Here is a 14,752-nt window from a genome sequence, read left to right on the forward strand (position 1 = left end):
AATTCTCAAAAGAATAACTCACTTTTCTTCTTTTTGTTTTTGCTCTTGCTTTTTTTCCCTATGTATTTCAATCTCAGTGTGTATATTCTCTATCAATCATTTTTTCCCTCTACTGAGCGTATATTTTTATAATAATTTTGGGTGGGAGTCTGGTGCTAATTAAAAGAAGTGCTGATGGAGGAGATTAGATTTAGTTTTAATTAGTTGAGAAAATTAGGGTTGAGATAAGGAAATAAAATAAAATAAAAAAATAATAATATTGATATTAACTAATTATAAATGAATAAAACAAAACAAATAAAAAGAAGATGATAAGAAAACATGTATTGCTAAATTTTTGAAAAACTCGTGCAAAAGAGGAATTAAAATATAGAATAAAAATAAGACAAATTAGATGGGAGGAGGGTTTTTAGGAAAATAAGTTTAAAAAAGTTAGGGTAATATGAAAAAAAAAGGTAAGGTAATTTAAAAATTTTAGCACTTTTTTTTACTTTTTCATAATATATATTGTTATAATTACTTTTAGACTAGAAGTATTAAAACAATACCTTAAATTCACAACTTCTTTTGTCTTTTTTATTTTTTGTTTTATTAATCTTTAATATTAATGAGCTTATAATTTGTAGTAATTGACAATTTATTTCTTTATTTATATAAAATATAATCCTTTTGAAATAACAATATTTAATTATTAAAATTGGTGTAAAACTTTTATGTTTTGGTTAAAAATTAGGTGTTCACAGTCTCGCAGGTGGAGACTCATGATTCTTCATGTCCAATTCCAACTTCTTCGGCTTTGACCGATATTCGTTTCTTTCAAGAGCGCCCACCAAAGAATCATATTCTTCAATACCATCACTGTCAAAATTTATGTTGACAGCTGCTAGTGCCTCAACACCTAGTCGCTCTTTAATTTGCACTTCGGGTACACTCTCAACTCTGTAGGTTATAGCAGAAACCGTTTGGAGCTCACCACTCTGCTTCATGGACCTACAGATATTGAAAGTTGCTTTTTCATTGTTCAGCCTAAATTTCATCTGCCTTTTTTTATATCGACTAGTGCACGCTCAGTGGCATTGAATGGTCTCCCAAGATTATAGGGACCTAAAAAATTAACCTCACAGTCAAAAATCACAAAATCGGCCGAAAATATGAACGACTGCACATTCACAAGCACATCATGTAGTACACATATGGGCCTCTTCAGAGTTCGATCAGCCATCAAGAACAACATCGTGGTAGGCTTTGGATCTCCCAAGCTTAACTTCTTATTAGTTGACAATGGCATAAGATTTATGATTGCACCAAGATCACACAATGCCTTTGCAAATTGTAGCAAACCAACAGTACATGGAATAGTGAAGGCGCCTGGATACTCCTTCTTCTGCACAAGAGACCTTGTGGCAATAACACTACAATGTTGCATTCTGTTATCATCGTTAAAACGCACCAACCACTTCTTGTCACCATATCCTTCATAAACTTAGCATATCCAGACATTTGCTATAAAGCTTTTATAAATGGAATATTGATGGAAAACTGCTTCAACATAATGATAAATCGGCAATATTTCCCATCCTCCATTTTCTTCTCCAATCTCGGTGGAAATGGTGGTGGAGGTCTGGGGACGGGGACCACTTTATGCAATAACTCTACTTCTTTCTTTGTTGTATCACCCAACTCTCCACTAGATTCTGCTACCTCATCTTTCTTTCTCATATCACCTTCTACTGTAGACGACATAGGTTGGTCAATGGTATGCTTACCTTCTCTAGAAGTTACTGCCATGTAATGCCCATCATTCTTTGGGTTCTGGATAGTGTTGCTTGAAAGAGTGCCAGGTTGGCGTGGGTTCACTATAGTAGACAACTGAGTCATCTGTAGCTCAAGGTGGTTTATCGAGACAACATGTGCATCCACCTTTTGTCTAATTCCAGATAGGTCACTTCTCATATCCTTGACATTCTCATTAGTTTCCTCAAACCTCCTCATCCTCTTCTGCATCATATTCTCAATCCGTGCCATACTACCTCCACCTTCCCTATTTTGAGGAGGAACATATAGCCCAACCCGATCGTGCTTGTTACTGTAGGTGTTCCGATTGAAGTTGTCGTCGCGATTAGTTCCGACCTTGATTTTCTTGACCTTGGTGCCAATTATCCTGCTTTGAACATAAGGAGTTTGGACGGAAACCCCCCGTTTGATCAGTAATTGCATATGCATCCTCTTCATAGTAATACTCTTCTGCCGGTGGTGTGGGTCTAGTCAGATTATTTACAGCATTCACCTTCTCTGCGCCTCCACTCACATGCTTCAAGACCAACCTCAACTCGATTCTCATCTGCCCCATTTCTTTATGAATCTGATCTGCGGCTGGATTATTTGTAGCTTTAATAGGTGCTTTGCCCAGTGTCCAACTTTCTAGTGCTCCAAGCTTTGTTGTTGCAAGATATCATCTCCAACTTCTCAGCAATCTAAACATATCTGCATTCTCCATAGGATTCACTAGAAATAGTATCAAGCACCGCTTTATTGTTGTCATCTTGACCTCTATAGAAATACTCATTCAGTGACTCATCATCAATGCGATGATTCAAGACACCCCCTCACGAACGCAGTCAATCTATCCCTAGAGCTACTCACCAACTCTCCAGGTAGTGCACTCTTAGATTGATTATATGAGCATGTGGATCTTCCGATGGAAGTCTAAAAAATAAACCCCTCGCGGTGAGCATCTGCATCAGGCTACTAATCACCACGAATGTGTGCCCCGAGGGTAGAGTCTGCAATATTCACGTTGCCTCTACAATGATCCTGACGTCGTGGGGCAGCTTGAGGTTGCACTCTTAAGGCATCTCAAAACTGATTCTCAACTAGCACCCGGTTTTTTGCACCGATCAATATTAGAGATTTCCAGCCTGCTCCATCACCTATATTCTCTCTGTTTTGATTATCTGGGACCCCTTGATTTCTCATCCTTCACAATGTTTGATTCAATTCGAGATCGTAAGGAGTGAGTGGTTCCCTCGGCTCCGTGTACTTGGCATACACTAGAGCTAGACCTGAGAGAGACCAAAACACAACGAAAAAGTAAAATTATGAAATAGTAGACTAAATTTCAATAACGTAGTTAAAATTAATCTAAAAGCCAAATTTCCCCGGCAGCGGTGCCAAAATTTGACACGCTCAAACTACACCTCCCTAAAGAAGCGTAAGCGGTTGTCATCAAGTAAAGAGCCCAACTAGTAGGTAGGGTCAATCCTACAAGGAATATAGTTTTGATTTAACTTTAACCTACAATTATCTCTTTTTAATCATGGTATTTCCGAAGCAATAAAAGTAAAAGAGGGGGGGGGGGATTTATGAAACAAAATTCCTTCAATTATGAGATTATCAAGTGAACAAAAGAAAACTTTTGTTGATATCAAGATGAGAATATAAATAGGGTATGTATGTTCCCCACAAGTTCATAACGCGGTATTCCTAGTAATGACAATCATTTCCTAGTGTATTACATGCAAAGTGATAAGTTAGGTATCTCTATATCCTTGGTCCGACATATAGAGAATTTCACCCCGCACCTTGGTCCAACAACATGTGTATAATTTACTAACCATTACCATTACCTCATATTAGACATCATAATCGATCTATGGATTAGTTACTATTTCGCACCAATCGACACTAGTCTATTAGATAGAATCACACTAAATCTATGTTGATAATTCTTTTCTTATTAACTACCTCCTTGGTTCGGCAAGTAGCTACAAGGCAATATCTAACGCGTGCTCTTGTTAAAAATACTTCTAAACGTAAGAATTATCAATGCATGAAAAAACAATATTCCAGAATTGCTTTATTACTAGTTATACATTATTAATCCCTCATGGTACCTACAACCCTAGTTGTGGATTTAGATGTTCGCAAGATCACAATTCATGCTTTTAGATGAAGAAATCATGAAATTACTTAGCAATAAGAATAAACCCAGAAATTGCAGATTGAATTTCACACAAAAATCTTTAAATAGAATCTAAAATTCGATAATTTGCTAAAGTTGCAAAGAACAATTCCTAAAATCAAGAACTAAAACAAAAGTAATAATAGTCAACCCCCAAAACTAGGTTTTTATCCCACTATTTATAGAAAAAAGTCTTAATGAAAATGGAATTCAAATAAGGAATGTTTTTTTTAGGCATGCGTCTTCAATCGACGAGACAACTCGCGGGTCGTCGATCGATTCACGATTCGTGGTTTTCTTCCGTAAGCCAGGACCTAGAAATATTTTTTTTCTCCAGATGACACGCTCTTTGAATCAAACAACGGAACAACAGTATGGTACATCATTCCATATAATCTCTGTTGATGCTCCGCTGTCACTCTATACTTAGATTCTTCAAATATCAGGTACTGGAACCCTTGTAGTCACAAACTATGGTTCACAAGTGCGGTCCATCGATTGATCCACGGACCGTCGATGCCAATTGTGGTACCATACTTGCCAGACTTCCCTGATTAAAGAATGAAAAACAAATATTATATTGAGAGTATAAATTGTGGGAAGATTTAATATCTTCAAATTACTACAATCAAAGTGGGTAATAAATATTTATGTATAATTATCAAATTTTTTTCCCATTGTTTGTTGGATACAAATACGGTCATGGTGATGGAATCACACCTAAAAGTAATCTAGAAGTTTACTTGAATAAATATCAGTTGGCATAATCGGTTGGTCATTCCGATTCAAAGGTGATGGAAAAGAAATTGTGAATTCACGAGGCTATATGTTGAAAAAATAAAAGATTCTTCAAGAATTCTCTTTTGTAGCTTGTTCTCATGATAAAATGGTCATTGAACCAACTAAGGTTGGGATCGTATCCCCTAAAATTGTTTGGAACATATTAAAAGGTAATATGGGTCGTTCACCTGTCATGTGGATCATTTACAATTATGATTTAATAGATGCATCTATAGTATGGTAACATGTGTATTTGTATCAACTTACAAATTGGTTTTTGTAAGGTTGTTTGCTCGAATTACTAAATTAAGAGCACAATTCTAAACTATAAAGTCATGTTGATAATGTTGGTTGGCTTAGCGGAAATTGTATGCCTGCAATTATAGCTAGACTGGTGATTATGAGAACAAATCTCTCAAATAAAATTTGATATGAGATAAGTGTATTTAACATGTATGCATCAAGCCAACAAGGTTTTCCCAACACAATTGTTTCAGGGTCAGGCACCAAATAATTTCCATCAAAAAATTTGATGTGCTCACATATGATTTTATTGCTCCATGCACCAAGATGGGTCCCAAAATGAGGATGAGGGTGAATAATAGATTTCCTCACATTAGTGGGAGATATGTGTAGCACCTGAAAGTTATGTGTGGGGTGGATTATCTAGATCCTTGTTAAAAAAATGTGAACTTGAAGTTCAAAAGATATTTTCAAAATGTTGCAAGTAATTTGCCAGATGTATTTGCTGACCCAATATTTTAATTAAGCTTCAAATGATCCAATACATAGTCTGAGTCTATGGTACGCCTGAAGCTTGATAGAACAATGGATTCCAAATGTAAAACTCCTTGATAAAAGAGAGGAACAAATCATCAAAGTGGTCATTGCTAATGAGGAAAGTGCTTTGAAGAGCACTATGACATAACATTTTATAAAACCTTGACAAAGGTTCAAGTACCTGAAAATGATAAAAAAAAATAAAGAGATCTCGATAAGTTATGTCGTATTGGAATCGATATCAAAATGACCATCTACAATATATTTGATATGATGTAGCACTCAATGCTATAAATGGTTACGAGGATCTTAAATTCGAATCTGTCAAATAGTATGGACAGATAAATGATTAACACTATTCAAGTATATTTTGTTTCACTTAGAAAAATGATGCTTTTGAACATATAGTTCATAGATTAAAATATATGTCAGTGAGGGTACAATGAATCATTGTGCGAAGGTATAACCATAAAATACAAAGTATGGTTCGTGCCTCGGGACATAAAGAATTTTCGCAGAAGTCCTGACATTATTAAATGGAGATATGTTCTCCAATGGTGAATGCATTGAGACTTGTTTCAATCTGGAAATAGATGAAATACTTGAATATGCATAATGAATGATTAAAAAACGTCTAACTAGACGATGAAGGTTATATGAAAATCCTTGAAGGATTTAAAGGTCTTAAATCTATTCCATTGTTTGAGATTGGTTAACACAAAGAAATGATCTTTTTCTATCACATGAAAATTATTTAAAATGTTATGTATCACTGCAATTGGTGCAATTACAAATTTTTAGTTATACAAATGCTAGAAGATGCGTGACTTTCTTTGAGAAGAAAAGACGAGCTTCAATGAAATTGATCAATCTCTCATGAGTCAGAAATGATTTGATTATGTAGATGCAAAATATTTATTTGATCTACATAAATCTCAATCGCAAATGAGCTATTTGCTTACATATGGAGGCACAACAATATGTTGGCATTCAACAAACATTTGTAAGCACTTCTTCAAATCATATTTATCAATGAAGTAAGTTAAGGGTGTGTTTGGTTGTAATCTAATCTATCATATTCAGAAAATATGTAGTTTTGCTTTGACAAAGGATATTCCAGCCACCATATACGAAAATAATATATAGCTCAATTGAATGGAGGATATAACCAAAGGATATCAGGCACAACATATTTCACCAAAAGTCGTTTTCACACATGATCTTCAACAAAATGGTGAGATAGACGTTCAAAGTCTCATTCAAGTGACAATCTTATAAACTTAGTCACTAAGGATTACTAACATCAATATTTGAGAAGTTGTCATATAAGATTGGAATGCATCATCTCCAAGATATTAAGTAAAATTTTTATTGGGGGGGGGGGAGAAAAATATGCATTTTACTCTTTTCCTTAACCATGGTTTTGTCCCAAATGGGTTTTTCTGGTAAGGTTTTTAACAAGGCAACATTCAAACGTATTAAAAGAAATGTGTACTCTTTTTCCTTCACTAGAATTTTTCCCATAGGGTTTTTTCTTAGTAAGGTTTTAACGAGACATATTATCAATGGACATCCAAGGGAGAGTGTTATAAAATATTAAAGTGTGGATGTACACTACACCAAGTAGTTACTCACCCATTATCTCCATTATTTTCCTCATTATAAAGATGATCACAACCTCCATAACCTACACCTTTATAACCATTATTCTTGTAACCTTTCACTTTCATAACCTCCACATTATATTCATATTAATGTCGTTTTTGTGACTAACCTTTTGTATGCCTCTATGTTATACTATAAATTGAGGCATGACGGTTCATGTATATTGTATACACTTGAATATTGGATGAATACTTTGAAGAATAAGAAATGCTCTCATCTTTTGTCTCTCTATTTCTATTGCTTTATTTTTTATGTTTCTTGTCTTATTTTGATTTAGTTTTACAATATAAATAATATTATAAAAGTAATATTTTATGTCTGTAACTAAACCTATTTTGAGATTGAAATTGAAAGTTAGAATAATTATTTCCTTTTTTTATGATAAAAGTTTTGATTTGTTAAGTTTATTTGTGTCCCAATAAATGTAAAGTTGGTAACTAATGTCTAAAGAAACTTTTTTTTCATATGTTAGGTTGGTTTTTGATGGACTATCAATATTAAATCTCAGCTTCTACAAATTGGTCATCGTATTTCCCTCACTAGGTTTTTCATATAGTTCTTTGAACACTTTCTCAACACTGATAATTGTGATAACATATGGTTTGAATAAGGAGGTACCACGATAATTTCTTCAACTATGTTTCTATAACATCCCTATATGAATCATCTTCTTTCAAATCCTAACGTACATTGAGTTTATGTTTACAATAACTTTATAAGGAGGTACTGAGATAAATATTTTTGTAGGTTCTATATTACCTTTTTCATCATATCATCATTTGTAAAAGCATTGTAGAAAATAATTAAAGTTCTTACAATTTAACAAATATGTGAGGACTTATATTTTTTTAAAACATCGAATAGAAATGTCAAGAAAATCATGTGAAGACTACAAAAACTGGATATCCTTCCTTATATATTGTAGTCCTTAAAAGATTATTTCAAAATTTGCTATTCTAATCCACATTTCATAATATAAAAAAAACTATTATTTTTTAATGAACATCAAATAATGTAACTTAGAAACTAATGGAGTGAATGAAAAACATTTTCTAGATTTTTTTCGGCTATATAGTAGAATATACCTTTTAGAAACAATAGTACAATTTTGATACCTTTTTTATTATTGATTCAGGACCCGACCCCAACTCCAAACTAGAACACAATGTTATGATTGATTTGGTATCCGACCCTGACACTCGACCTTGTAGTAGTTTTAACAAGGTTTTATGTTTGGTTTTACAGGAAAAATGTCCATCTTGAGAGAGCATAAGGCAGCTGGAAAAATTAAAGAAGATGATCTACGAAGTTCATCGGCAGTCTGTCATTCAATCTACGGTCTGTAGGTGGTGACCATCGACGTAAAGTTCAGGCAAAGGAAGAAGATCGGGGAAATCTGACTAAGTGTGGAACCAAGAGAGCAAACGACGGTCTGTCGATTGATTGGACCGTACTGGTGAACTGTCGATTATTCAGAAAAGGTTCCAGTACCTGACTTCTTCAAGATTCTAAGTGTGGAACGACTTAGGAGCATCGACGGGGCGTAGATGGTTCGACGGACCGTACTGCTGGTTCATCATTTGATTCCAAGAAAGTTCTATTCGGTGAAGAATAAATTCATTATAAGTATGGACTGATGGAGGCAGTCGATGAACCGTTGTTCAGTGGGGTCGTTGATTCAAGCCGCGTTTCTGGATAGAAATTTCCTTATTTCAATTCATTTTTCTTTAGGATAATGTTTTCTATAAATAGTGGATTAAAACCTCGTTTTGGGGTTAGCTACTATTTTTGTTGTTCTATTTTGTGTTGGAGATTTTTTGTTGCAATCTTTGGGCAATCAATCAATTTTCGGATTGAGATGCCGCCATTGAGCGTGAATTTGGCGGACACTGTGGAGTTAGAACAAGGGGCAGACCTTGCTACTTTAGAGACTGTTGATACCACCCAAGCTGATTCCACCCATGCTTTCAGTCAGGCCCCCAGCTCATCTCGATCCCCATCCCCATCTACAGCACTGATTCCTCTAGCTCGGGTCGATATGTTGGAGGCCCAGATTTGCACCTTTCTCAACCATTTGAATGCAGAAATCCATTGCTAAGGCTGAGGGCCGAATTGAGAAGACGGTGGTACAGCAAACCGAGCAAAAAATTGAGGCGGTTCACCAACGCCTAGATGGCTTAGAGGTGTGTGTGCTAGCACAACCAGCCCTTACATAGACTTCACAGCCCTTAAGGATGTGGTTGCTAGTTTGCATGCTGATGTAGATTCCATCTTGGAGATGAGGAGGACTTAGCCGGTGAGTGTGCCCATAGAGCTAGCAGAGAACACATATCTGGACGCCTTGTTCCGGCCTACTGTTGAGCCACCATTTGAGCAGCGAGTGTGTTACAAGAGTCAGCGTTCCAGCCATACCACAGAGGCCGGTGATGAGGCCCGTTCTAAAAAGAGAGAGAGGTCGGAGTTAGAGCGGGCTAGTAGAGCTTCCTTGGCTGATGAGGAGCTCCATCAACAGAGATCACGGGCGATGGCTGTTGGGGCTTTTAGTCCGATACCATAGTCCAATGAGAGAAGCACTAGTGATGGTGCAGCGGTTGATATGGGCACTACTGAGAGTGTCCTAGTTGATGAAGTTGATGATCTAGTTGGTTTCGGGTAACCGGACCCACACACATGTTGGTAGTTCTTCGGCGATATCGCCACAATTATGCTTCATCTACCACCCTATTATTTTGATTTTACTACACAGGGGAAAATTGTAAGTTTTTTTTCTTGGGGATGGGGTAAATGGTAAGTGAGTGGTAGGGTGAAGTCTGAGTAATACAACTCATAATCCTCTCTTGGGGTTTTCTTGTCTGTGTTCTTTTCCCCCAAGAGACTGCTTAATTTTTTGTTGAACTGGCATGTAGTAATTTGTACAAGTATAAAAGCATGAAACATGAAGCATGATGGCTGAAAAAATGATATCACGTCTTAGATTGTGCTTGCATACAAAGGTGAAAATAAGTTGAATGTGTTGGATCTAAGCAGTACATAAATAGGCACCCACTCCATGATCTTCAACTAACACCTAAACTAGGAAACCCAATAATCTGATAGTGTAATGAGGTTCCAAGAGAATATGAGAAGACACTACAAAAAACAGTATTTAGCGACTGACGAAATCCGTCGCTAATCAATGTTTTTCTATTGCTAAATTGGATTTGCGACGGATTGTTGGTTGTTGCTATTTCGCTCATTAGTAATTTCTTAGCAACGAAAAATGTGTTCTGTCACAAGTTTAGCAACGAATTAGAGACGAATGATATCTGTCGCTACTTGTTAGAGACAGACTAATCTATCGTTATACTTATATAATTCGTTGTTAATTTCATAAACAATTTTGTCATTTCAAATAAATTTGCAACTGAATTTCTGTCACTAATCTGTCAGAAATAATCATTGCTAATTTCATAATTAATTTCGTTATTTCAAATAAATTTTCCATGGAATTTCTGTCACTATTCCGTCACAAAATATTCTGCTATTTGAGCCGGTATATTTGTCACTAAAATGTTTTGTTGCTAATGCGTTGCAATTATTTTTTTTGTAGCAACCACCAAATTGTCACTAAATATGTTGCTAAAATATTACGAAATACCTCTAAATAACAAATATTTCATATAAACTAATATTTAGAGGGTTCAAAATCCCTAGATAGCAACAAATCACTTACTACAAGAGCCTAATTAAGGGTTACCCTGATCACCTGAAACTATTGGATCTACCACATCCTCATTAGTAGTAGTAGGAGGCACCATGAGTGTCACAAGTGATGGATTGTCAATGGGAGTAAGCACTTGTTGTACCCGATCCATAATAATTGAAAAAAATTTATTAGTAAGGGCAGAAATCATTTCCTTTACAAACACATCCATACTTCTTGTCGATGTTGATTGAGAAACTGAAGGTGCTACAGATGATGAGCCACAAAGATTCTGCCCATAGTATGTTTTTGCTACAAATCCAAGACCGTATATTCTTTTCTTCTTTCCTTCCCCGGCAGCTTGATATTATGCTTCACATTGATCAATATCACATTGGAAGGTTATTTTTTCCCATAATATTTCTTCATTTTTCCTATAATAAATAACGATAAAGAGATCAATAAAGATTAGAAATAAAATTATAATGGAAGAAAAAGGCAAAAACATGCATAACCTTTTAACTTAATTAAATGTGCAGCAAACAAATTAACCCTCATGGAATTTGGATCAACTTTAAATAGAGAACAACAATTACTATTGATTGACAAGGTTACATTAGATGATGAAATTCACTGGACTTTGGATGAAATTACATTGGACAACTATGGTCTAGAACAAACACATGAAATTTTTCAGCCATACTCATTGAAGACATTTTGGAACTTCTGTGCTTTCCAGAATTCAAAAAGGAAGATGACTTCTCATTAAAAAAAAACATACAGGGAAGATAATCGGGTAAGAAATAAAGGTGATGACAACAATGATCACAAAAACAATGGCAAACAACAGATTGGTCATGACAATAATCAACAACCTGTGGAAAAGGTGACTCATGCCATGTTAAACTATGCTAGGTCTTTTTCCTTGTAGTTACATTTATTTACTTTTTTGCTTTTTTTTATCCAAGCAAATAATTTGAATTAAGTTGATACTTCACCAAGAATGGAAGTACTCGAAACCTCACCTAAAGAATGTCTATTGACCAATGATCTTGCAATGAATCAGACTATTGTATTTATTGAAAGCATCAAGGACACGTGGTAGATGTATGCACAATCAAGAAAATGGATGATGAATAGCAAAGAAGAAAAGATCATGAAGCTGAGAAAAGAAACAAAAACAAAGCAGACACCTCTGGAATAAAAAAAAGGAACAGTAGCCTGAGAACAAGGAAAAAGAGGACAGGAATCCCAAGATCATAAATCACCATCTATTCTTATACTACATTCAACAAAATTTTAAGCCATGTTTTTTCTTCTAATAAGAAATGACATGTAAAACTTCAGATAAGTTTCAATATTTTGAACTTCACGGATAATTCAAGAGCGTTCGCCAATAAAAGATTTGCCATCATGACCATGCGCATGGACATGTAAATGCAACTCGCTCGATGTTGGATCTCGTCCCTTTTTAATAGTCTTTAAAAAAAGACCACATTTTAGACACAAAAATATTGTGTGTGTACAGGATGGTGATTGTCGATGTACTGTTCAAGCAAAGGGAGAAAATCGGGGAAATCTGACTAAGTGTGAAACCACGAGAGCAAACAAAGGTACGTTGATTGATCGACGGACCATCTTGGTGAACCGTCAATTGGTTTAGAGTAGGTTCCACTACCTGACTTCTTCAAGATTCTATGTGTGGAATTACGGATAAGCATTGATGGGGCGTAGATGGATCGACGGACCGTACTTCTGGTCCATCGTTTGATTCAAAGAAGGTGTTATCCGGTGAAGAAAAAATAATTCCAAGTATGGACTGATGGATACAGTCGATGGACCGTCATTCCATCGATGGTTCGTCAGTGGGGTCTTCAATTGAAGCCACATTTCTAAATAGAACTTTCCTTATTTTAATTCCTTTTTCTTTAGGACAGTGTTTTCTATAAATAGGGGATCAAAACCTCATTTTAGGGTTAGCTACTATTATTATTGTTCTAATTTGTGCTGGACCTTTTTGGTTGCAAACTTTGGGCAATCAATCAATTCCAGATTTGGTTTTTGGATAATTTTGCAATTTCAAGTTGTTTTTCTGGGTTTCTTCTTTTTGTTAGGTAAGTTTATGATTTCTTTATCCAATATTATGAATTGGGATCTTACTTGCATGAGTAACTAAATCCACAACTAGGGTTGTGGGAACCATGGGTAATTAACAAAGTAATCATAGCAACTAAGCAATTCTCAAATACTATTTTTGCATGTATTGATAATTGTTTCATTTAATAGTCTTTTTAATAGTGGCCAATGTTACAACTCATGTTGTTGCTAACTGTCGGAACAAGGAGGTAGTTAATAAGGAAGGAATTATCAACATAGATTTAGTGGGATACTATCTAAATAGACTAGTGTCTATTGGTGTGAAGTAATAACTAAGCCATACATCGATTATGATGTCCAATATGAGGTAAAGGTAAGGGTTAGTAACTTATACACACGTAGCCAGACCGAGGTACGTGGTGAAATTCTCTAGATGTCGAAACAAGGATTTAGAGATACATAACTTACCACTTTACATGCAAAACACTGGAAACATTGTTATTGTTAGGAATACGACGTTATGAACCTGTGGGGAACACATATACCCTAGTTAGTCTCACAACGTGATAAAAAATCAGTTTACTTTTCCTTACTTGTTAACTTTGATTTTTTAAGGAACTTGTTTCATTAAAAAAATCTTCAATTACTTGCTTTCAGAAAGACTTTGGCTAAATAGACGTAATAGTGATTTGAAGTTAAGTCTAAACCATTTTTCTCATGGGATCGTCCCAACCTACTAGTTGGGTTCTTTACTTGATTACGACCGCTTATGCTTATTTAGGAAGGTGTAGTTTGAGCGTATCATAACACCAAACAATAACACAATGTTATGACTGATTTGGTATCCGGTCCTGACACTCGACCTTGGACCTGACCCCTATACTCATTTAAGTACCTGATATTCAAACTAAGCTCACCTGAAGACATAAAATGGGATAAAACCCCAACACCCGACCTCAGTTCCGACCTAGACACCCTAACACGTGAACCAACACCCAAACTACAACCCCACATCTTAATTGGTATCAGATGTCCAAATCCAGACTTGACCTTGACACTAGATATGGGACCCAAATTTTGAAGTACGATTGAACCCCATTAGTTAATATGCGACGCGACCTCGACTTGTGACTCTAGACCTAGGACCCAAATTTCAAATAGGGACTTGACCCTGACTCCTAATATGGACTAAACTTTTGAATTTGGACTCAACACTAGATCTTATGAGATACCCTACTTACAAATTGGGTTCAGACCCTAGCACCAGATGCAAGACCCAACTGTAAAACTAGAATACGACCTCGACATCCTAATAGGTACCTGTATTTTGAATCAGACTATTACCCATACTAGACCTTGACAACTGATTCAATATCCAACCCCAACTGTTGAATTAGGACATGATTTCTTAATCATGAACTTACCCGAACGCCAGAACGTAAATCCAACCTTGAAATTAAACTTGGGGCACAACATTTGAATTGGGACCAGACTTTTGAACAATGACCTGGTTTCTACCCTGAAACCCAATACAAATTCTAAATTTTAAAGACAAACCTTAATCTGACACCTGACGCCAAAACGTTGTTACGATTGGGGATCACCCCCTTGAAGTAACATGGAGTACTTGACCTCTCAGACTTGTACAGTCTCATAGACATCATTCATCTCATTTTCATAGGGAATTTAGCGGAGTATTTAAAACTTTTCATAGCACATCATATACTCAAACATCATTTCATATATATATATATATATATATATATATATATATATATATATATATA

At 35.5% G+C, this 14,752-nt stretch overlaps 1 protein-coding gene and 1 pseudogene across 1 annotated transcript; one reads left to right on the top strand and one right to left on the bottom strand.

The window, feature by feature from the left end:
* Window positions 1–1,503: 1,503 nt before the first annotated feature.
* LOC107022202 lies at window positions 1,504–2,025 on the bottom strand. Its single transcript, XM_015222882.1, has one exon. The coding sequence runs from the start codon at window positions 2,023–2,025 to the stop codon at window positions 1,504–1,506; it is 522 nt and encodes a 173-aa protein (XP_015078368.1).
* A 7,757-nt stretch (window positions 2,026–9,782) lies between these two features.
* LOC107022203 overlaps window positions 9,783–14,752 on the top strand; it is a 19,519-nt pseudogene continuing 14,549 nt past the window's right edge.

Source organism: Solanum pennellii, chromosome 6, assembly GCF_001406875.1.
Source record: "Solanum pennellii chromosome 6, SPENNV200".
NCBI lineage: Eukaryota > Viridiplantae > Streptophyta > Magnoliopsida > Solanales > Solanaceae > Solanum > Solanum pennellii.